General features: G+C 39.1%; 1 protein-coding gene across 4 annotated transcripts in view; it reads left to right on the forward strand.

Annotated features, from left to right (window-relative positions):
• LOC109929883 (ubiquitin-conjugating enzyme E2 W) overlaps positions 1 to 20355 on the forward strand; it is a 53981-nt gene extending 33626 nt beyond the window's left edge. For all 4 annotated transcript variants that reach the window (XR_007261920.1, XM_048595785.1, XM_048595787.1 and 1 more), the window contains 2 exons: positions 11397 to 11472; positions 16468 to 20355. Coding sequence is in view for 3 of the 4 variants with exons in the window: in XM_048595785.1 (XP_048451742.1) it covers positions 11397 to 11472; positions 16468 to 16481 (90 nt within the window). In the remaining variant the exon portion in view is untranslated. The remainder of the gene's footprint in view (positions 1 to 11396; positions 11473 to 16467) is intronic.
• Positions 20356 to 24685: the final 4330 nt, after the last annotated feature.

The raw sequence follows: 24685 nt of genomic DNA on the forward strand, positions 1-24685 counted from the left end.
GAGAATGCATTGACATGTCATGTATCGTTGTTCGTAGTTGATTTGGAATAGCAGATTAAAACCTGGGATTTGGGAATTATTGCTGTGGGCAAGGTGAATGATAGTTGTTCAAAAGTTTCCTAACAATTTCAAATGATTTGCTCATATACATTATGTGATCTGCACCCTGATGGTTGAGTTTTCAGATTACTTAGCAAATTTGTACTTGAATCCTAAACGTTCCTTTACTCAAACTTAGGTTGGCGAGAAATGCAGCATTGTTTTACTGGGATCAATTACAAGGATTGTGGGAGGGCTGTAAGCAATTTGGAAGAGATAACTGTAAAATGATTTAAGATATGGTTTCATAACACAGGCTCTAGTTAGATAACTTTTTAAGTTGACAATAAGTTTGGTAAACTACCCTTGGTCTCATAGTACCACTGCCTATATTAGTTTGGCAGCAATAGCATCAATTGTTTTTATCTTGGTGAGAATGTTATTCATTCATTTACTCTAAATGTTATAGCAGTGTCTTGCTTTTAATGACTTCAAGTAGTATTTCAAGCAACTTTACTGTCAGCAGATACTCTGTTCTAATGTCCATTAAGTTTCCTTACAAGCCAGGGCCCAGAAATATTTAGTGAATAGTACCTTTGACATGATAGCTGTTGAGTCAATATGTTGCAGTTTTGTATGAGCATTATTTAAGGTATTATGATGCCATAATCTGAAAAACGTATTCTTTGTAGAATCTGAAATTGTGATTGTACAAAATATTTGCCTAAACATTCAGTGGGAAATTTTGGTGGAAGATTTAGTGTTTTGTCTATTATTTTCTATAATTAACAGATTTGCTCTCTCTTTATTATGTAGTTATCCTTCTAAATATGTTAGTGTTCTTGTTTCATGTCTGGAGACATAAAATAGATCAAAATTATGGTCTGGAAATGTTTGGTGTGGGTGAATATCCGTAACTAGCACCAAATTCTCTCCATAATATTTAATACACAGGCTAAATTCAGTGCTGCCTTTTTGTTATTCCTATCAAATGCAGTTGACGTTTTCTATGACATCAATCATTTAGTAGACGCGAGTAAAATTCTGGATTTTGTTGAGTAAATTGTTGAGAGTTCTACAATTATAATACAATTTGAATCAAATTTTGGATATAGTGAATGTAATTTTTAGAAGTTGATAACATGGTCAAAGCATCTACCCGCCACCAAAATACTTGCAGTCCACTGGAGTTTTGCATTAATTTAAAAAAATTTCTGAGGAGTATTTAGCAGATTGAATTTTTTCTAATTTTGCAGTTCTTAAATATCAGATTAGTCCTGAAGTAGCTCAGCTGTTGAATGGTGCAAGTAATAAAACACCACAAATAATGACTGATTTAATCCCCAAAGTATACCAAGGTTGTTCATAGATCTGGTACATGCAGTGTCAATGCTGCTAGGCTTGGCAGAAATAAAGTAACTGGGATTCCAGCATTTGTCTTGGAAATGGATAGTGGGTAGTGAGGAAGGCTAAACTGATTGATTAGCTAGTACAGATACTATGGCGGTGAAGCCGATGATACCCTTCATAATTTAAATCCAATCAGTTCTCAATTAATCAGATCCAATGGTAAAGTTATAATTAAATAACAAGGGGTTAACACTAAAATGCCTGGAATGATTCAATAAATTAATCTAATATTTTAGGTAATTAAAAGTTATGTAAAAAAAATTTCAGTTATTGTTTATATAAAATGAAGTTAGTTCAGTAGAAAAGCAACTGATTGGTGAGTAACTGGTGAATATTTAGTAGCTTTTCTTGCCTAATAAATAGTGCCATGCAAGGGCAACTAGGACTCATGAAGTGTGCATTCTGATACACAGTGGAACTTGAGGATGCTTCTTTTCTGGATAATGACGAATGCAGGAAATATTGTCAGATGTAGCGTCTTGAGCACTGGAATGCAGAACTTGAGCAGCAGCTGTGAGGCAGTGTGTAGATAGGGTGTTTATAGATGTGGTCGCTCTGCAGCTTGGGGTTTGCAGGTAGAGAGGGAGCTAGTAACTATAAGGCACTTGAGAACAAGACAGGTAGTGCAGGAGTTCCCTTGCTCTCCAATGAATTTTCAGTTCTGAATGCAAGTGATAGTTCATTTGAGAAATGCAACCGGTACAAGGCCTATGGTACCATAACTGGCTCAGCTATGTGGGAGAAGAGAGAGAGGTAAGTACAAGGAAGACTGGCAAATCAGTGATGATAGGGGAATTGGTAGTTAGGGGATCAGGCAGCTGTTTCTGCTGCAGAGATGTAAATGTAGTGTGGTATGTTACTTTCCTGCTGCCAGGGTCAAGGTGGTAACTGAGTGACTGCAGAGTACCTTGAGAAGAAGGGTGAATAGCAGTGGTAGTGGTCCATGTCAGTACTGATGGCATGGTCAGAAGACTTTATGGAGCAAGGTAAGAAACTAACGAGCTGGACCTAAAAGGTAGTCATCTTAGAATTACTCGTTGTACCATTCTGAAGTGAGCATAGAAATGGGAAGTTAAAGCAGATGAATGCGTGTCTGGAGAGAGGGTGGTAAAGTGAAGAGGGAGAGAGAGAGAATAGCTGGGAGAACTTAGAATTCTTAGGCATTTGGAAGAGTTTTAGGGAAAAGGGACTGAGCAAGCTCGATGTGTTGCATCTGAACCAAGCTGGGGAATTGCACAAACAAGTATGCAATAATAAGCCTGGCAAATACAGGCCAATCCTTTTAACCTCAGTGCAGGTTACAAAGTTAGTAGTCACTTGGCAAATGTGGAGTGATTAAGGAAGGGTAGCACAGAATTCATCATATTTAGGTTACTTATTGGAGTTTGTTTTTGCTATGGGGTTAATGAGGGTAACAGTGATGATGTGGTGCATATGGACTTTAAAGGTAATTTGATAATGTACCTCACAACAGATCTTTGTCAAAATTAGAACTCCAGAAATAAAAGAGACAACAGCCAGGCTTATTTTCAGCCAGGCACCAATTTTGAAGTTGACGGTTTATTCATAAGTTATAGTACAGAAAGAGATAATTTAGCCGTGGCACGTGCTTCTGTCTGAAAAAACAAATCACTTTGTGCAATCCCCTGCTTTCCTTCTCCATACAGCGATCACCTTGAATCAATGCCCTGTTGCCCTTGATTTTTCCACACTCACCATGATTTTGAATATCTCAATCAAATCCCCTCCAACCTTCTCCGTGGAGAGCAGATCCAGATTCTCCAATCTGTATACTTGCCCAAATGGGTTCCAGGGATGAACAACTTCTTGTGTACCCTCTGCACCTTGATAGTATCGTTACATTTTTCCTAGGATGTGGTGCTTAGAACTTGATGCAGTATTCGAGTTGAGGCTGAATGAGTGTGACACAGTGTTGCAAAGTGGGCAGGAACTATGAACTTTTCTCCAACTGGCTGTTAAAGCTCATTGTTGCACTTTTTCTGTTAACCTGCTGAAATTAACTAATCCCATATAGATCAGAAGCTGAACATCCTGCCTTTCAAGTTTGTATTTCCCCCAGCAAGGGATCAGAATCAGCAAAATAAACAACGCTTTATTGAAGTAGCATTTTTAGCATGGAGAGCATTTCACTGCCGCTCAGGCATAAAGAAAACGGGCATAAGTCTTTGTCAAAGAGGTATGTTGATGAAAATGGTAGAGAAAATTACGGAGAGAGCTCCAGATATAAGGATTCTGAAGGCATTTTCGCTAGAGGAGGAGAAATATACAATATGCAAAGGAATATGGTGTACCTGGAGATGATGGGAATATGAGCGTGAAGAAAATAAAGGAAGAAATTTAAATCCAAAGATAATTTTGGGGCATGGAGAGTTAATGTGCAGTTCAGTTGGATGGATTGCTGGTTTATGATTGGTACAGATACCAGTAGTACAGATACCAGTAGTGTGGTTTCAATTCCCGTGATGACCTTCAGATTAAACCACCACCAGCTGTCTCTCTTTCTCTAATGAGAGAGCAGCCCTCTGGTCTGGTAAAACTGTGACAATTTTACCTTTAACTTAATGTGCACTATTTAAAATGGAGGTGATGGTCTAGTTGTTTTTACCGTAGAACCATAGAATCCCTACAGTATGGAAACAGGCCCTTTGACCCAACAAGTCCACACCGACCCAGAGCATCCCACCCAGACCCATCCCTCTATAACCCACCTAATCTTCACATCCCTGAACACTACGGGCAATTTTGCATGGCCAATCCACCTAACCTGCACATCTTTGGACTGTGGGAGGAAACAGGAGCACCCGGAGGAAACCCATGCAGACACGTGGAGAATGTGCAAACTCCACACAGACAGTCGCCCGAGGGTGAAATCGAACCCGGGTCCCTGGTGCTGTGAGGCAGCAGTGCTAATCACTGAGCCACCGTGTTGTGTAGAAAATTATGAATATGGCAGAAGTTTGCACAAGGCATATTTTATAGGTGGTGTAAGAATGTAATCTGCAAATCTGAAATAGTGAATACTGGAAATAATAAAGGCATCTGAGGGTTTGGGCACTGTGAAGTTTAAAATAAGAATGCTTAATTTTGCTAAAGATCTGCAGAGGGGTTCTAGTTTATTTAGAATTAGTGTTGATATTATATAAAATATACTGCACCCTTCAGTTACCAGGATTATGGACAGTTGTGCCTCTTTTGCCCAGAGAAGAGTAAGACCTCATATCTACTGTCATGAAGTCAACATTTGGAGACTTCTGCAACGAAAATAGTTTATCACTTGTATGTTTTTGCATGGGGTGCAAATGTCGCTGCCAAGCCAGGCATTTAAGCCCATGCCTAATTGTCCTTGAAGGTAGTGGTGAGCAGGCCTTAGCTTGCAAACCATGTGACATATATTTAAACACAATTTATGAAAGGACTTCCAGGTTTTTGATGCAGTACATTGAAGGTATGGTAATATAGTTCCAAGTCAGAATTGTGTGTGCCTTGGAGGGGAATTTGTGGGTGGTAGCCCATTACGTCCTTATATGTGTTTTGCATGCTTTAGGGAGAACAAAGAAAAATACAGCACAGCTTCAGCTCTCCAAGCCTGCGCCGACACGTTTTTGCCCTTCCATACTGTAACTCTCTTCACTTTCAGGATCTGTATCCCTCTGTTCCCTTCCTATTCATGAATTTGTCCAGGTGTTTTTTGAATGCTGCTATTGTGTCTGCTTTCACCACCACCTCTGGCAGAGCCTTCCAGCCACTCACCACCATTTGTATGAAATGTGTGCTTCTCACATGTCTTTTAACCACCCTCCCCCAGCCCTTCCCGGTACGTTGAACCTAGTAATTGACCTGTCCGCCCTGGGAAAAAGCGTCATACTTTCCACTCTATAGATGCCATTCACAATCTTATAAACTTCTATCAGGTTGCCCTCAACCTCCTGAATTCCAGTGAAACCAACCTTTCTTCATAACTAAAATCCCCCATACCATCCTAGTAAACCTTTTCTGTACCCTCTCCAAAGCATCCACATCCTTCTGCTCGTGTGGTGACCAGAACTGTACACAATATTCCAAGATTGGCCTAACTAAATTTTTATAAAGCTGCAGCATAATTTGCCTATCCTTATACTCAGTGCCCCTTCCAATGAAGGTAAGCATGCCATAGGCCTTTTTATTACCTTATCTACCTGCGCTGCCACCTTCAGCGATCTGTGGACCTGCACGCCCAGATCCCTCTGCACATCAAGACTCCTGAGGGCTCTGCCATTCACTGTATAATTTCCACCCGTACTTGACCTTCCAAAATGCATCTGGATTAAACTCCATCTGCTGTTTTTCTGCCCATGCCTCTAACTGATCTATATCCTGCTGTATCCCCTGACAGTCCTCCTCACTATCTGCGAATTCCGCCGATCCTTGCATCGTCCGCAGACTCTGCCAATCCTTGCATTGTCTGCAGAGAGGTGGTGAGCAGAATTCCCAGATACAAACACAAAGTTGCTAGAAAAGCTCAGCAGGTCTGGCAGCATCTGTGAAGAAAAAATCAGAGTTAACGTTAACTGATGGTGGCTGGGAAAACGTCAGTTTATATGCATAAAATAGGGAGAGCAGTGGGGTAGGGCTGGGGTGGGGTGTTTCGCAAGTGGAAGTTGGTATTGTTTGTTGCATAGAGCGCAGACGCTCAACAAAATGGTTGCAAAACATTTTAACCCCCCCCGGAGACATGTCCATCTTGGGCCACCTCTAGTGTCACAATGACACCGCTGCAAACTGGAGGAGCAGCACCTCATATTCTGCCTCGGGAGCCTGCAGTCCAATGGCCTAAATGTGGATCTTACCAGTTTCAAAATCTCCCCACCTCCGGCTTCATCCCATGACCAATCCTTCCTCTCCTTGACCTGACACAACCTGCCTGTCTTCTCTCCCATGTATCTGCCACTCCCACCTCACTGACCAATCCTGACCACTGCTTACATGCACTCACCTATCACCATCCCATCCACCTTCCCCAGCCCCACCCCTCCTCTCTCTATTTATTTCTGAGCTCCCCTCCCCATTTCTGAAGAAGGGTCCAGACCTGAAACATCAGTTTTCCTATTCCTCTGATGCTACCTGGCCTGCTGTGTTCCTCCAGCTCCACACTTTATTATCTCTGACTCCAGCATCTGCAGTTCTTGTTATCTCTATGTTCCAGTAACTTGTTTTTTTCAAAACTGCAATGTCTTTTCTCTTCTTTAAGGTAATATCTTTGCCAATTTTTAAGCCCACATTCCAAAAAATAGAAGTGGTTTTTACATTATTGCCTGGCACATATCTGCGTGAATGTTACTAGCCACTTATCAGCCCAAGCCTGATTGTTGTCCAGATCTTGCTACATCAACACATGCACTCCTGTATCAGAGCAGATTTAAATGGTACTGAATGCAGTGCAGTCATCAGTGTAGATCCCCACTTGCAATGGGGAGGAAGTCAATGATGAAACAAGACCTCATCTACTGTCATGAGCTCAAAATCTGGAGACTGCTATCCTGGATTTAAAAAAACCTGAAACAAGCCTTCCTAATAATGCAGTGGTTGCACCCACATGACCCAGACTTTACAATTTAATAAGGCCACTACTTTCTAAAAGTCAGTTGGAAATGGGCAACAAATCCTTGAATTTTAAAGTGCACATTCCATGAAAGAGGTTTCTTTTAAAAACAAAAGTCCTGCTGGATGTCTTGGGACTGAAATGATTGACCTCCAATAACTGCAAACTTTATTTTGACTTGATTATGACTTTAATCAGTAGAGAGTTTTCCCTGAATGGCATTGATTTCAATTTTATTAGGCCTCCGTGATGAAATGCTGTCAAATACTGCCTTGATATGAAGGCAGTTAATCTCCCCTAATTTCTGCAATTCAGTTGTTCTGTCTGTATTTGAATTGAAGGCTGCGTGAATTCTTGTCTAAGTGGTGTAAGTTGGCTAAATCAGCTGGTTACTGCTGAATAAGTGGCACTTGATAGCACTGTCAGTGACACATTTGTCAAATGAGAAAAGGCACTAAGTGTTAATTATTTTTCCTTCATTCAGTGGCGAATAGTTAACCATATTGTTAGAGACACACGTATACCATTCAGAGTAAGGGCAGCAAATTTCTGGAAACTGGAAATGAATGCGTCCACATGTCAGTGGGCATGCAGACCCTTGGAACAGCTATGCAACTGTGTAGCTTAGAAGGAACATTGCTCACAATAAAGTTGAACTATTTTCTATTATTCATACCTATCATTAACATCATACCTACCATTAGCAATCCCTTTGTATTTTGCTTTAGGCGCTCTTGCCATCTGTTCTCTTTGCACCTCTTCCCCCTTTGTCAACAGCATAAATACCATAATTTCTTCCCCCCCGAATTAGGCAGGAGGGTCATATTGGGCTCAGAACCCCAGCTCTTTTTCTATCCCCTCAGATGCTGCCAGACCTGCTAAGTTTCTCCAGCACTCCGATTTTATTTCAGATCTCCAGCATCTACAATACTTTATTTTTATTTTAACTGAATCTATTTGGTTAAGCCTTAAGGAGCTGTTATATCATCAAGTCATATGAATTTCTAGTTGTTTATCATGGACTCTACAAATAAGGAAACAGAAGAGCAAAGTTGTACTGAGAAATGCATTAGTAGAACTCTGTTCAGGAAGAAACTGGAGTAAAAGACAAGTGGGTTGAAGAACTTTAGTTTCCAGCTCGGTGAATTTGAATTGAGGAACGATAGACTTAGAATTATATAGACTTTACATGACTTCCCAATGCCCTTTTTAGCATTTTAGTATTTTGGACTTTAGGAATAATGACAGCCAATTTACACACAAGTTCACACAAACAGAAGTGTGCAATGACACAGATGATGTGTTTCTGTGATGTTGAATGAGAAATAAATATTGTCCAGTGTTTTGGGTAACGTCTCTTCCAAAAGATAGCTCTTCCAGCGGTACGGTACCGGCTCTGCAAGAGGTACTCCCTCAGGAGTGTTAATCTTGATTCTTGAAACCCTGTGTGGTACTTGAGACCACAGCACTCTGACTTAAAGGATGAAGTGCTTCTGACTGGGCAACTATTGAAATAAGTCGTGTTCGATATAGTTATTTGAAATGAAGTAGGGCAAGTGGTGTTTTTTTGCGGAACATTGCATAATAGCAAATCTAATTAGAGTTTCTGCATTTATGATCAGGAATGGAGAAGAATCAATATAGAAATGCCACAAAGAAATTTGTGATATTTAAAGGGATCTAGCCAATGGACTGCAAGGAGATAGAAAGTTGTTTTAATTCATGGAATGTGGACTTTCTTGGCAAAGTCAGTATTTGTCATAGCTAATCTTGAAATGGTGTGCTGCTATCTTGAACCACTGTAGTTCATGTAGTTAAGGTATTCCTACAAAGCAACAATTTGGATTTCTCGGAGGTGGGCATTCCAGTTTCAACAGTGCAGATTCCTTCTTTCATGACTGGTTTCGTAGTTTGACTAAATATAGTCAGATTGGCTCCGTTATTAGCCCTGCTCTCAGACAGAGCTTGTACCTTCCAGTCTGTCAAGTCTCAAAAATCAAACACAAGGGTTTTATTTCTGCAACTGAAATCATCATTTCCCAACTCATCAGACCGTTTTCAATATTAAAGGTTCCTTGAGGTACAATGTTTGTTCCAAGCACTTAGGGACGTGATCAAGTCAGTTTGCTGCCTCTGGAGGCATTAATGAGGCAGGCAGGAGCCAAGATGGACTTGTTTGTACACCCACCTCAGTTCTCTTAGACTACAGCCCAATTTTATAAAAGGCTGTTGGGCCCTATTTCTCACTCTCACTGGCATTCATTATCACTGGCGCTTGTCCTCTGGTGCTCGCTGTTTTTCCCTCTATCATTCTGGGTGATTTATATACTTCAGATAATGCAGCTTAACCAAACATCATCTGCCCTTTTTAATATGCTTGTATGACCTCTATTGATAGGTGCCTCCATACTTCAGGTTATGGCCCTTGGAATACTGAAAATCAGGTCTATTTAAATTCAGAACTAGTTTTACATGGCCCAGCAGACTTGTGTTTCCTACTTCTAAGTAAGTAAAGTAATTCACATCTCATCATTTTCCCCTCCTGACTAAAATTATATTGATTGGAAATGTGGGGGTGTGGCTATGCATATTGGAACACCAGTATGCTCCCACCACCGTTTACAAATGGCCTCCAGAGTTGACGAATTAGTGAAATTCTGGTGCATAGTCTACGTTTACACTCCAAACAGTGATGACCACAGAAGGAAAAGCTATTCTCCCATTAAAGCCTGTTCTGCATTTCAGTTTGCTCATTGCCGATCTATACCTTAGTTCTATCAATCCATCTTCATTTCGCTTGTCTGACAAAAATCTATCCATTTCAGTTTTGAACTTTTCAACCTCAACAGCCTTTTGGAGTGAGAATTCCAGATTTCCATTGTGCCCTGTGTGAAGAAGTGACATCACTTCTGAAAGCCCTGTCTAATATCAAGGTTTTGGATTTGTCCCACCAAAGAAAGTAGTTTGTCTCCAAATATCCTGTCAACTTTTCTAATAATCTTAAACACTTGAATTCGACCAATCTTCAATTCTCTATATTTTGACTTTTCTAGCCCAGTATTTTTCTGCTGAATTTTCCTCCAATTCCATTATATCCTTTTTGAATTGCATTGTCCAGAAGTGAATAACCTCCTAAATAGGATCTAACTCTACCAACTTTATTTAGCTGTAGCACTATTTCCTTCACTATTCCTCTTGAGACAAAAGTCATCATTCCATTATCCAAGTCTACTAGCTAGTAATGATTTCTGTTCTTGGATGCTAAATCTCTTTTTTTCTATGGTTCCCAGCTTCTAAATATTTAGAAAATACCCTGATCTATTTTTCTTGTATTTAAAGCAGAATACTTTGTACTTCTGCTATCCCACTCCATGGGGAATTGATCAATGACTGAAGTACAAAACAGGCTTGTAACAAATCAATTTTTCACCAGACCAGTTTCTTTTTTTAATTTTCAGACTTGAAAGACTTTGCTAAAATTTAGAATTTTAAATCAAATGAAAAGGACGGTGAATGATTTTACACAATCTGTTTGAACTAGCAACTTAAACTTCTTGTGGAGGGAAGATCATGTTAAATAGGTTGCTGATTCACTACAAGCTACTTTGAATTTCTGGGGACAGACCGATCTCCCCAGTCTATGTGCCAGTTTTGCCTGTTCATTTAATCTATCAACGTGACATTGAAATTTTACACTTCCATTTATATATTTGCTGTACCACCTAACGTGGTGTTTTCAACAAACTTTGATAGCTTGATATTCTTTCATTTAAGAAATTTGTAGCTATAGTGAAAAGATGAGGCGCCTGTATGCTTCTCTGGTGGATAGTATTAGTTATATCCTATCTTATTTGAGAACCTACTATCATTATTCTGTTTCCACTAATTTCAGTGGGGTGCCTCCTATTGCATAGTCTTTTTTAAAAAGAGCCTTGTTTGTTGAATGTCTTCTCAAAGATCAAATGACTAACCTGTGAAAACTCCCCTATTAACCAAACTAGTTATCATTCTTTCAAAACAAAATTATCCTTGCTTTGGCAATTGTTATTATTTTACATATTCTATGTGAACAGCAGCAAACTTTAATTGAAATGCTCTCGCAAAATTGTGCCCCCCATCCCCCACCACCACCACCATCGTATTGCACAGCCAAAACTGATTGCCCAGCTAAAAGCCATCTGATTGAATAATGTTCACCTATCACTTTCTTGTATGTCTGCAAAACAATTATAGAAAATTGTTGTTATGACAACTGGGATTGCACATCCTTGGAGTAGTTGGTTCTGGCTTGTGAAATGCAGTTTCATATATTAGTGTTAATATTGTCAATTTATCTGCTTTATTACAGAGGCGGCCTCCTGATAATTCATTTTATGTAAGGACGTGTAATAAAAATCCAAAGAAAACAAAATGGTGGTATCATGGTAGGTACAGTAACTTTAGACATTGTCCACTGTGTTTGTCTGGATAAGAAGGTAAAAGTTTGACTTAATTTTAAATCATGTGTTTTTAATTAATGAAACATTTGTTTTTCTCTCAATTTTCAGCTGTATTAAATACAAATTGAACAATGTTTTAGATGAAGTTCTGTGTTTTTGATTTAATGATAAAGTACCGAAATTATAAATTTTGAACTGGAAAGGGAAAATATGGAGCAGACACACTAATGATATAAAGACTGTTATTAGGCACATGTTGCAGATGTGTTGAGCACATTGGGTTTTGCTGCAATGCTTTTTCAGAGTCACCATTAATTGTCCCAGTGACTATTTTTCGTTAATGGTGAGTTGTCTGCTTTCTGGATCTATACCGTATGATTGCTACATAATCAGAGGAGGAGTCAAAAAAAAAATTGGCACTGAATTTTCAGTAAGGTGTGGCTTATTAAGCAGTTATCAAGTTTGTGACATCCCTGTGAAGTGTTTGGAACAGAAGTTAAAAGTGCTTTTAGCTGGCCTTTGGTGTAATTAAAGCAATTGGCAGTATTGTGAGAGTTTGGATCAAGTGACAAACAAGGTTATGTGTTTAACTAAGTGTGAATGCTGCTTATTTTTCTGTTGGATGTATAGGAGAAGGATTTTGGACTGTAATAAGGTTATGCATTTAAAAAATCTACTTTAGAACCTACATACACATTGATAAAGCAGAACTACTGTTTTTCATTCATACTGCAGTTTCTAAACTCAGCTAGCTTGAGAGCTGTTCAGAGAAACTATTTTTATAGAGGAGAAGAAAATTAGTTGTTTGGAAGCAGTAAACTAATGCTGCTTACTTATTGAACACAGCAGGCCAAGCAGCATCATAGGAGCAGGAAAGCTGACATTTCGGGCCTAGACCCTTCTTCAGAAATGGGAGAGGGCAAGGGGGTTCTGAAATAAATAGGGAGAGAGGGGGAGGCGGATAGAAGATGGATAGGGGAGAAGATAGGTGGAGAGGAAACAGACAGGTCTAAGAGGCGGGGATGGAGCCAGTAAAGGTGAGTGTAGGTGGGGAGGTAGGGAGGAGATAGGTCTGTCCGGGGAGGACGGACAGGTCAAGGGGGCAGGATGAGGTTAGTAGGTAGGAGATGGGGGTGGGGCTTGAGGTGGGAGGTGGGGATAGGTGGGAGGTAGGACAGGTTAGGGAGGCGGGGACGAACTGGGCTAGTTTTGGGATGCGGTAGGGGGAGGGGAGATTTTGAAACTTGTAAAATCAACATTGATACCATTGGGCTGCAGGGTTCCAAGGCGGAATATGAGTTGCTGTTCCTGCAACCTTCGGGTGGCATCGTTGTGGCACTGCAGGAGGCCCAGGATGGACATGTCGTCTGAGGAATGGGAGGGGGAGTTGAAATGGTTCGGGACTGGAAGGTGCAGTTGTTTAGTGCGAACCGAGCGTAGGTGTTCTGCAAAGTGGTCCCCAAGCCTCCGCTTGGTTTCCCCGATGTAGAGGAGGCCACAACGGGAACAGCGGATGCAGTATACCACATTAGCAGATGTGCAGGTGAACTTCTGCTTGATGTGGAAAGTCTTCTTGGGGCCTGGGATGGGGATGAGGGGGGAGGTGTAGGGGCAGGTGTAGCACTTCCTGCGGTTGCAGGAAAAAGTGCCGGGTGTGGTGGGGCTGGAGGGGAGTGTGGAGCGGACAAGGGAGTCATGGAGAGAGTGACCCCTCCGGAAAGCAGATAAGGTTGGGGATTGTCCATTCTGGGCCTCCTGCAGCACCACAACGATGCCACTCGAAGGTTGCAGGAACAGCAACTCGTATTCCGCTTGGGAACCCTGCAGCCCAATGGTATCAATGTGGATTTCACAAGCTTCAAAATCTCCCCTCCCCCTACCGCATCCCAAAACCAGCCCAGCTCGTCCCCGCCTCCCTAACATGTCCTACCTCCCACCTATCCCCTCCTCCCACCTCAAGCCCCACTCCCATCTCCTACCTACTAACCTCATCCCGCCCCTTTGACCTGTCCGTCCTCCCTGGACTGACCTATCTCCTCCCTACCTTCCCACCTACACTCACCTTTACTGGCTCCATCCCCGCCTCTTTGACCTGTCTGTCTCCTCTCCACCTATCTTCTCCTCTATCCATCTTCTTTCTGCCTCCCCCTCTCTCCCTATTTATTTCAGAACCCCCTTCCCCTCCCCCATTTCTGAAGAAGGGTCTAGGCCCAAAACGTCAGTTTTCCTGCTCCTCTGACGCTGCTTGGCCTGCTGTGTTCATCCAACTCTACACCTTGTTATCTCAGATTCTCCAGCATCTGCAGTTCCTACTATCTCTGCTTACTTATTGTTGGTTTTCGAGGCACTGGCATAAATTACAAATTGGTTGAATCCCTGATAGGTAAAAGAAAGGAAAGTGGAACTGTTTTTGTATGCCCCTATATGATGCTTTCTTATTGCATTATATTCATTTAGTATTTATTGTAAATTCCTAACTCAGTTGGTGGGTTTATGTCATCCACAGTAAACGGAAAAATAGTAAAACCAAAGTCAAGCACTGCCATTGGAATCTATTAATGTTTCCCAACGGTGATGTTTCCCTTGGAAACGCACAGTCAATCCCTTCCCATGAAATTTCTAATACCTCTGATTGTTCTAGTAAACATTTATATCTCATTAAAAACCGAGAGAACTGCAGATGCTGTAAATCAGGAACAAAAACAGAGTTGCTGGAGAAGCTCAGGTCTGGCAGCATCTGTGAAGGAAAAAACAGAGTTAACGTTTCAGGTCCGGTGACCCTTCCTCAGAACTGATGGTGGCTGGGAAAACATCAGTTTATATACAGAAAATAGGGAGGTGGGTGGGGTAGCGAGTAAACGATAGGACAGAGCCCAAAAAGAGTGAAAGACAGTTGGACAGACAAAGGAACTGCTAACGATCAGGCTAGGAGGGTGAATAGTTGTTGATGGGGTCTGTTAGTGATTGTTAGTTGTTCCCTTTGATAATCTTTGAGGTTTCTTTAAGATTACCAAAGAGAAAATGGAAAGAAATTTAAATGTACTGAAAAGACATTGCTCAGCACTTTGACTGTATGAGTGATCTTATTGCCTTTTCGCAGGTTGGCTCAATTTTTTTTATTCATTCATGCAATGTGGATAACACTGGTGAGGCCAGCATTTTATTGGCCATCCCTAATTACCCAGAGGGCAGTTAAGAGTCAGCCATGTTGGTGGTGGATATGGAGTCACATGTAGGCCAGATTGGGTGTAGAATTAGAATTAGATTTTATTGTCACGTATACTCAAGTATAGGAACACGTGAGTACAGTGAAAAGTGTACAAAGTCATCATTCTCTGGCCCCATCGTGATTACAAAGCTAGAATTTTTTTTAAAAATAACAGCCGAAATAAAAGAAGGACAAAGGTTGGCTGTTTCCCTAAAGGACATTAGTGAATCAGATGAGTTTTTCCAGCAATCGACAATGATTTCATGGTCATTATTAGATTCTTAATTCCCAGATTTGTTTTGAATTCAAATTCCATTATTTGCCCTGGCAGGATTTGAACACACTTCTGCAGAGCATTGCTGGGTCTCTGAATTAACAGTCTAATGCCGCTAGGCTATTGCCTCCCCCCTCCAATGGTAATAAATAAAACAGAAATTACTTGAGAAACCCAGCAGATCTGGCTGCATCTTGGAGAAAGTAGTGTTAATGCTTCAAGTCCTGCGCCCCTTCTTCAGAAGCAGGTCAAAAACGTTGGTATTTGTGCTCATGACGGGGGTGGTGGGAGTGTGGGAGAAAAAGAGCATGCAGCTAGATAGAGGGAGTCCAAAGAGAGAAGGTGCAAGAAAGGTAGTCAGACAGAGATAGTTGATAGTAAGCTAGGGAAAGAGAAGCTAGATAGGTGATAATGGTGATTGTGAGTAGTTGAAAAGGAGTTGGCTGTGCCATAAGCAACCCATTTCATGACCGGACCCTGGGGTTTGAGAGGTTACCTAATAGTTAAGGAAGGGGCAGTATTCACGATCTGAAACTGTTAAACTCCGTATTGAGTCCTAAAGGCTGTAAGGTACCTAGGCCGAAAATGGGATGTTGTTCCTCCAGCTTCTTGCTGGAGTATTGTAGCAGGCTTGAGACAGGTTAGCACGGAAACACGGTATTGGAGTGGCAGGCAATTGGAAGCTCAGGGTTATTTTTACAGACAGAACATAGGTGCTCTGCAAAGCAGTCACCCAGACTGTGTTTTGTCTCCCCATTATGGAGGAGATCACATTGTGACCAATGAATACTGTAGTCTAAATTGAATGAAGCGCAACTAATTCTGCTTCACTGTGCCTGCGGCCTTGGTGAGGAAGGAGGAGATAAACGGGCAAGTGTTTTACCTCCTATGATTGCATGGAAAGGTGCCGTGGGATGGTGTTGGGAGTAGAGGAGAAGTGGATCAGTGTTCAGTTCAAATGATTCTATGCGATGCAGAGCACAATCTAAAGTGAAGCACTGGTAACTTATTGTTAACTTTATCATCCATCACTTAGCATGCATTAATGGTGTAAGATGGAAAATTTTACACTTTTTTAAGAACTATTCAATAGATTCCATGCAATAACATACTGAGTACTCTGATATAATTGCTTGTCAAACCTCATTGAAACACCAATTTCTTGTCAAGTGATATCTTTTGAGTTCTGAAGAAGTCATGTCGTTTCTCTCTTCAGATGCTGCCAGACCTGTTAAGTTTCTCAAACATTTTACTCCAAATGTCCAGCGTATGCAGTTGTTCAGTTTTTTTTTCTTTGTTATGGTTTTTATTGCTAAAACAAATTCTTCAGTAGAAGAATGCATGAAAACACAAGTTTTGCTATGATTAATTGAAAAGTTTACAATCTGAAAAATGGATCACTACTTTATTATAAATTGATTGAGATTTAATAATTGAGAATGAAGTACATGCTGCAATCCTACCAGTATTCTTATTCAGGCCTGTTTTTGTTTTGCAGATGATACGTGTTGATGTTCAGATTCTTGGCCCTGGTAGAGGAGAAAGTACTGCTGAGTCCAAAAGCACTTTGATCGGTCAATTTTTGAACTTTAACACAGACTTGCCTGCAGGCACTGGAGACTACTTCCTTTACTGCATTTCTACTAGTGTATATCAGGGCACATGCTGATAGCTGGTTAAGTTCCTGCAACTGACCCTATTTCATTTATTAAGCAGTATTAATGCAGCACTTAGGAAGAAATCTTGTAATTTCAACAATAAATCATCTCTGTTGTTTAGTTTACTGTGAGGACATACCTTGTGAGAAGGTTTGAAACCCTCCTGTGTTGTGCAATAAATGGTTATTGGCGCATGCTTGGAGACTTAAAACAAAAGGAAATCTGTGCAATAAAAACAAAGGGATCCATTTTTAATTGACATTTGCAACTGTATTATTGTACTAAATTTAATGCATTGCTGTCACGTGGCCAGGTATGTAAAAACTTGTGGCATATTTTGCTGCAGCAACAAATTTAATTCATTCGATGAAGCATTCCAAAACTTAAAATTTTTCAATACTGTTGTCTCATTACAAAAATATATTTAATTTATTTTACTCCAAATTACTTTTGGAAAAATACGTTCTTCATGGGCATTTGTCAGGGTCATTGACCAGCCTTCAGTGTGGGCCCTCGTGCTCCCATTTCCCCAAAAAGACAGTTTTAAACTGGAACACAACTATAATGTATTGCTTTGCATTCATTTTGTTTCTCCAATGTCACATTTTTTGTTATCATACTTGAAGCTTCTGATATGAAATGTATTTTGAATGAAAAGCTGTTTTGTCATAATACTGTCTCCTGTAAATTATTTCCTATGTATCTGACACCTTGTCTTTAATTCTTTATGCTATAAAAATTGCAATCCATCTTGAAGAATACAATTAATGTTTTGACATATTACTTAGATATATGTTAACATATATGTTGCTGTGTTGCAGTTTATTAGCTTCTCATTATGAAAAAGATAGAACTAATCTTTGTTGAACCATTATTTATGAATGAAATTAAATGCTGTAGGTTGGAATTTGAAAGTAATTGTAAAAATGAGACTTGAATACTCTATACCACTATTGCATATGTTCTTAATAACAAAATTAGGGCTGAAAGCTAGGTGGAAAATGATTTCAGGATGCAACTGTTGAAACCTGTAAAGGTGATACCTGAGATAAACCAGAGTGATGATTTTTTACCCCCCCCGCAAAGTACTGCTGATCTGTGTAAGAAATGTAACCTTTTGTGTACTGAGTTGCCTTTGTAGCGTTCACAAGTTGACATTTGTTAACACTGGCAACACCTTTTTTGTAAATTTCTAATATAAAATTTAGAGAAATTGGAAACCATATTTTCATTCATGGTAGCCTGCTGATAAATAAGACCAATATGGTCAGATCATTATTATTTTCAGTAATGCAACTGCTCAACTGCAGGGTTAAATCATTAGTTGTATTGTCCCTTCTAAAATATGCAGAATTGTGTTTTTTATGTAAGGGTATTAAAGAAAAACAGATGTTTAGCTTTCCATTTTATTTTAGTTTTATTGATTGATAGCGTTCATTGACTTCCCTAGTGAGTTATTCACTAACAATTTTCATGAACAAGATTTAGTTGATTAATCAGAGCATAGCCAGCAACGCTTCTGAATTAATTGATTTTGGACAAACTCTGTAAATACTGTCCTTCTGTACTTCGGTCTGAAGTGCCTATATTGCCTGGTGTTTGCCATATTATGGTCACGTTATATTAGTAAGGCTCATGACTAACACTTCAGGTTAAATTACTTGCAATCCATCTACTGGCTGAGAGTTTTCTAAATTAGGATTGCTTCATCATACATTTACAAAACTGGGATTAAAGTTGAGGGAATTTTAACATCTCAATAAATGTCCACTTTTTCAGATGGCATTTGTGTGAAACCACAATTCACCTGTTTATTAAGGCAAAACATTATTTACCCATCTGTCTTTGGACATGGGCTGTGCAGCCTGCAATATTTTGGGAGAAATTATCTCAACAAATTCTAAATATCTAGGATACAATATCAAAGCATTGTCCAAGCATGTAAGTGTATAAATTTGAAATCTCTGCAGGACCAGTGTTAAATTTTAACTGGACTCAGCTTATCTTTTTTAAAACAATATGCCAGCTAATTGACTTGATGTAGCCTGAATATAGTCTATATTTGTACAGATCTTGCACTTGCAAACATTTTAGCGAAATGCTGCATTTACCATTTGTTAATATCATTGGAGGCATAAATAATCTCATGGTTTGCGGTGTTAATTTGGCACACTGATGGGTCAAATTTGTATACTGTTTAATTGTACCATATTTTGAGTGTTATACTGTGGAGAAAAAATATATGGCAATGAATTGGCTAAAGAAAAAATAAATCTTAGTTTTATACAATAATAACATTTATTTCTGAATAACAACATAGTATTCTACAAAGGATTTTCTAAGCATTGTTTTCACTTCTGAACACACTTTTGACAACCTTTTAGTGAATGTATCATTAAATGGGGATTTCTTAGTATGCTCTGAACAGACCATATGTAGAATATTCATGCCGTTTTATAAAAACCTGGTAGATTTGCAGAAATATTTTTTCATCCTATCCAGTTCTTCCTGGCCTAGTATTGAAGAATTTAATAGACTGTTTATTGCCAAGAAAGGTATCTACTGAAAATTTATTTAACTTTTTAAAATTGGATTAGTGCTTGAGTTATATAAATTTAATATGTTCTGAACAGTGCCAATCTAAGTTCCCCAATGCTAAAAAGCTTGTGAAAATCTGAATAATATTTTACCCTAATCCTTGAATCTGGCTATGGAAGTTCTAATTGGTTTAGTTTTTAGCTGCAATGTTATTATTAAAATTTGTGTTAATGTTGCTTAGTTTTGTTTGGATGTGAGGAAAACTAGAAAGCGTGAGATTGTTGCTGACATAGGCATTTTTTTTTTTTAGAAGTATGGCCTGCCTGACTTAAGGATTTCTAGGTGCATCCTTGTTATCTCTGGTCTTGAGATTTTATTTTCCCTGCTTTGGGTTCTTTGTTTCTTCCATTATCTAAATCCTCAGCAGCTAAGCACACAGGTGACTCCATTGTCCTATACCTTAAAAATCATTAAGACTCAAAGTTCCAGCAATATGCTCATTAAACTGAGATGGCTTGAAATTAGAGTCTTTAGGTTAGTGAGAGGATTCTTATTCCTGTTGTGTTATTCAGTTAGTCTTGATAGAGAGATGTGTGAGACATTGCTAAGATCATATTTGACTCAGCTGTGTTTTAAAGGTGAGTAGCCCACCAGGTACATTCAGAATTGCTTTTGTTGAAGTTGAACATTGTTTATGCCTAAGTACCGTTTTAAGAGGAGTTATTAGCTTCAGAAGAGAAGAATGTTGGAAGTCCCTCGGACACCAAATAATTTTGATCCAGAGAAATCCTTCCATATGCATGGTAACTACAACCTACACTACTGAAACATTTTCCATTAAGTGATTTCCACAAATTTCTAAAAATGTTGTTTGTTTAGTGTTCCGTGTGAGAGTTCAAATAGTATTAAAACTTTTCATGCAAAATAGCTGCCCAGACATACCTCAGTACTCAGTTCCCAAAGGACATTCTGATCTCCTACAAAATCACTGTAATCAGCAGTAGGATGAAAATCCATTAAATTTTTTACACTTAAATATTTGATATAACTGTTGGTAAATGCAGTGCCCAGTGCAAAACTTAGCCATACAGGTAGGATGTTACCAGGTTCTATCCCCACAATTTTAAGCCCATCTCACCTAAGATTGCAGGAGAGATTAAACAATGACATTGTAGTGCTCGAGGGTTGGGGGGGAGGAATAATGAGTCCTCCCAGACCAGCTGCTCCTGCTGGAAACAAAATGGATTTGGAAGAGACTTGCTTGAAATTGTCTCCAATCAGGAACTGTAGACCTGGAAGCCACAGGACAGGAGTGAATCTGGGTTGAGAAAGCGCTACCCTCAAATTTATTACTACATTCTATAATTCCTGCATATTGCATATTCCTTGATCTTCTGATTTCAGTTTAATTTTCATTCATTCACCTTTTATGCTGTCATTTCTGTAAATGTTACTTGCAGTTTTTACTCAGTGGAAGTAAGAAATGTGATGCACGGACATGAGAATCTCTTCTGTGAATATGTTATTCAATGAATAATCACCTGTGTATTTTATAACTTACTGGTCACTTTCACCACCAGTCTATTGGGACAGCTTTCATAATCCTATCAAAGTTCTGTTCCCTTTAAAAAATTTGGTTTATTTCTAATGCAAGGACAATGACAATGACATGCAACATAGTTGTTTTGAAATAATAAAAGTTAACATTAAAATCCTAAAAGTACCCTTTGTCTTGTACGTTTTGTTGAAGACTTGAGATGAAAACACTCACTGTTTTGAAAATAAAATGTAGTTAGGAATATAATCATCCAGAAAAAGTTTATTCTGACAAGATGTATGACAACTTGAGGGACTTGTCTCATTATTTTTGCTTTGCACTGGTTAAAGCTCATTTTGCATCAGTTATTGCAAAAATACTGTGGGTTTTACTTAATACATCATTTTATACCTTTTTTAACATTAGCACAATGCTGTTGACTTTTGTAGAGCTAACGGTTGTTTGGATGCTGAGTTCATCTGTACAACTATGTCCATTCAGAGTGCACTTTGAAAACAATGCCGAATCAACCAAAACCTGGCACCTTGCCTGTTTATTTCTGTAAGAATATACCTAATAGTATAATGCATTAATTGTTATTTCAAATTAATGAAAACTACTTTGTTCTGATCACCTTATTGAAGTAGATTATATTGAATTGATTAATTGATGTTTTGTTGTTGTGGATACAACTGTGACGTAACTCAAAAGTAAATTGCACTAACTTAAGTTTCTAAGGAACTGTATTTGGAAGTGGGGATAGGTCAAAGTAAGTAATCACAGTCAACAAAAGAGCTACTAATTTAGCCTTTTTACCATTTTTCCCCTCTTGACCCTATTTACCACTGTTTGTTTGTCTACTCTGACCCTTCCTGTCCCATTTTCGGTATTTTTAACCAAATAGGTGACCTGTAATGCTGCCATAACCTCTTGCCTTTTAGGCTTACGCTTGCCCTTTTCCAAATCCTCCATCTCTTTCCCCCAACGCCCCTCCCAAATTAAGTTAACCTGTCACTACTGCCATTGTACAGTGGTTATCTTGGTAGCTCAGTCTCTTCTACTGCGACAAAGTGGCTCAGGATTCCTGAAATTGCTCCAAAGCAAACAATTTCTGGCACAATAAAAACCGAAAGAACTGTGGATGCTGTAAATCAGGAACAAAAACAAAGTTGCTGGAAAAGCTCAGTAGGTCTGGCAGCATTTGTGAAGTAAAAACAGAGTTAACATTTCAGGTCCGGTGACCCTTCCTTAACTCTTTTTTTTCTTCACAGATGCTGCCAGATCTGCTGAGCTTTTCCAGCAACTTAGTAATTACTGGCATAAGTTAGGCTTATATCAATGATGTAGTTTCACAGAGCTACTACTGAATTTTCGTAAGCTCCCATTTTTCTCAACCATATCATGTGCAGCTTGCAGACTTCTTTCAGTCTGAGCTGCCCTGAAGTTCAGTAGCTCTCAGAGCTTCTGTGCAGTCTTTTTTTTTTTAAAAAGTTGTGCACTGCAGCCACCAGTCTAAGTACTTCTGAGGGGCAATTGCCTGTTAGGAGTTTGCTAACAGCTGCACTTGTATTGTCAGAAACCCATTCTGCTTCAACACCCTCTAGCTCCAAACTGCAAATAAATCCTTTCCCAGCAAATGTGCAAAATAATATCAGAAAACTTTCTTAAGTTGCACCTATCACCATGATGATTTATCCTGCTCTGAGCTGATCTTGATCTGACCTTGTAAGGTTTGTGGAACAAGCTAATTTAGCTCTAACTTTCATTGCTTTGCAGAATGAAGTCTCCGGTCAAGTAAGCCCACCTGCCTTTTTATAGCTCCATCTCTTCCCTTCTGATTTTTTTTTATGTTCTCTTGGGTAACCGTCTGAATTGTTTCGGTATTTTGACCATTTCTAGCTTCCAAGCTGTCATCCACTTAACAAAACATAACCCCAAACTTAAATGTAATACACTTCAAGGTGCTTTATTTTTATTTATCCCATCTTCAACAGTTAATTTTTAGTTTTAGAAATTAAAATTCAAATGAACCATGTTCTAGATTTTTATGACATGGGACTTTGTGTTGATTACTGTTTTCACCTCATTTACTGTAACATAAAAATAACAAAGATTAATAGGGAAAGAATGACTTTGGGGAAAATTGAAAAGCACTACTAATAAGGAGGGGAATTCTTTAAGGAAATTAAGGATCCGGTGTAACCTTGGATTAGATTTGGAAGAATATTTTTATAAAGGTTTTGATAGTTACTGCTCTATTTTCCATTGAGTTAACTTTGAGGTCCATAAAATAGAAGCCAGAGTTGACCGCTTCCACCCTCACCCATACTGTTCCACCATTAATTAAGATTTTTTTTCTGAAGAAGGGTCTAGGCCCGAAATGCCAGCTTTCCAGCTCCTCTGATGCTGCTTGACCTGCTGTGTTCATCCAGCTCTACACCTTGTTATCTCAGATTCTCCAGCATCTGCAGTTCCTACTATCTCTTATGGCTGATCTGTTGCTTCCATATTCACATCTACCCCTGATCACCATGGATTAGATTAACAAGAATCTATCCATCTCAATAGTAATAATATTCAGTAATCACATATCTTCTGCTTTCTGAAGCAATGGACCAAAGTATGTCACAGAAGAAGACATTCTCATTTCTGTCCTGAAAGTTTGGTCACTTATTTTAAGCAGCACTTATTTCTAGACTGACACATAAGAGAAAACATCTTTTCCACACCCCACATCAAGAATATTCAAAATCTTATGCACTTGAATCAAGTCACCCCTCACTCATCTAAACTTTAAAAAAGCCCAGCCTGTTCAATCTGTCCTGTTTAGGCAACCTTCTTACTGAAGTATCAATCAGTAAAACACCTCTGATTTGTCTCTGCATTTTAAGTCCTTCCTCAATAAGGAGACCAAAACTGCATACATTGTTCAAGATGTGGAATCACCAATGGCCTGTATAACTGAAGCATATGACAGTTTTACTTTTATGTTCAAATTCTCTAGTAATAAAGGGTAGCATCCTATTAGCTGTAAGATATAGGAGCAGAAGTAGACTATTCAACCCACAAGTCCATTCAACCCACAAGTCCATTCAACCATTCGATTAAAATCATGGCTGATCTGATAATCCTCAACTTCACTTCCTTTTCCCAAAACCCTTGATTCCATTACCCTGCACCTTGTTGTCTCGGATTCTCCAGCATCTGCAGTTCCTACTATCACTGGTTAAAAACTGTCTGTTTCAGCCTCGAACATACTTAATGACCCAGACTTGATAGCCTTCTGCAACAAAGAATTCCACAGATTCCTCTACCCTCTGCGAGATGAAATTTGTCTCTATTTTAATTGTGTCCCTAGCACTGCTCTCTGGCCCTCCACTAGTTTCAGGTTGCCAATCTGAAAATGTTATCTTTATCTTGTTTCTGTCTTCTATAAGTGAGCCAAGCCTCTGTCCATACTACCCCCAACAACATGGGCTCTTTAGTAGCCTTACATGCAGTACCTTGTCAAATATATTTTGGAAATACAAAAACATTATGTCAACTGATTTCCCTTTATCTGCTTGTAACCTTCACAACAAACTGTAATAAATCTGTGAAGCATAATTCCCCCTACATAAAGCCTTGCTGACTCTGCCTGATTTTATTATGTACTTCTAAATGTTCTGCTATCATTTTCTTTATTACATACTACAGCATTTTCCCAGTGGCAGATGTTAAGCTAACAATTTAAAGTTACTTTGTCATTCTGTTTTTGAACAAAGATATTGCATTGGCAATTTTCCAATCCTTTGGGACTTTCCTGAATCTAAGAATTCTTGGAAGATTAAACCAGTGCATCTGTCAACTCCGTAGCTACTTGTTTTAAAATTCCAAGACACAGCCAAAAGCATCCAAGGATCTTATCAACCTTTAGCCCTATTAGTTTCACAAATACTTCTCTTGTGTTTGTTATTGTGCTTATTCCTACATAATGTTCTCTA

This window comes from Rhincodon typus, chromosome 4, assembly GCF_021869965.1.
Source record: "Rhincodon typus isolate 14 chromosome 4, sRhiTyp1.1, whole genome shotgun sequence".
Classification (NCBI taxonomy): Eukaryota; Metazoa; Chordata; class Chondrichthyes; order Orectolobiformes; family Rhincodontidae; genus Rhincodon; species Rhincodon typus.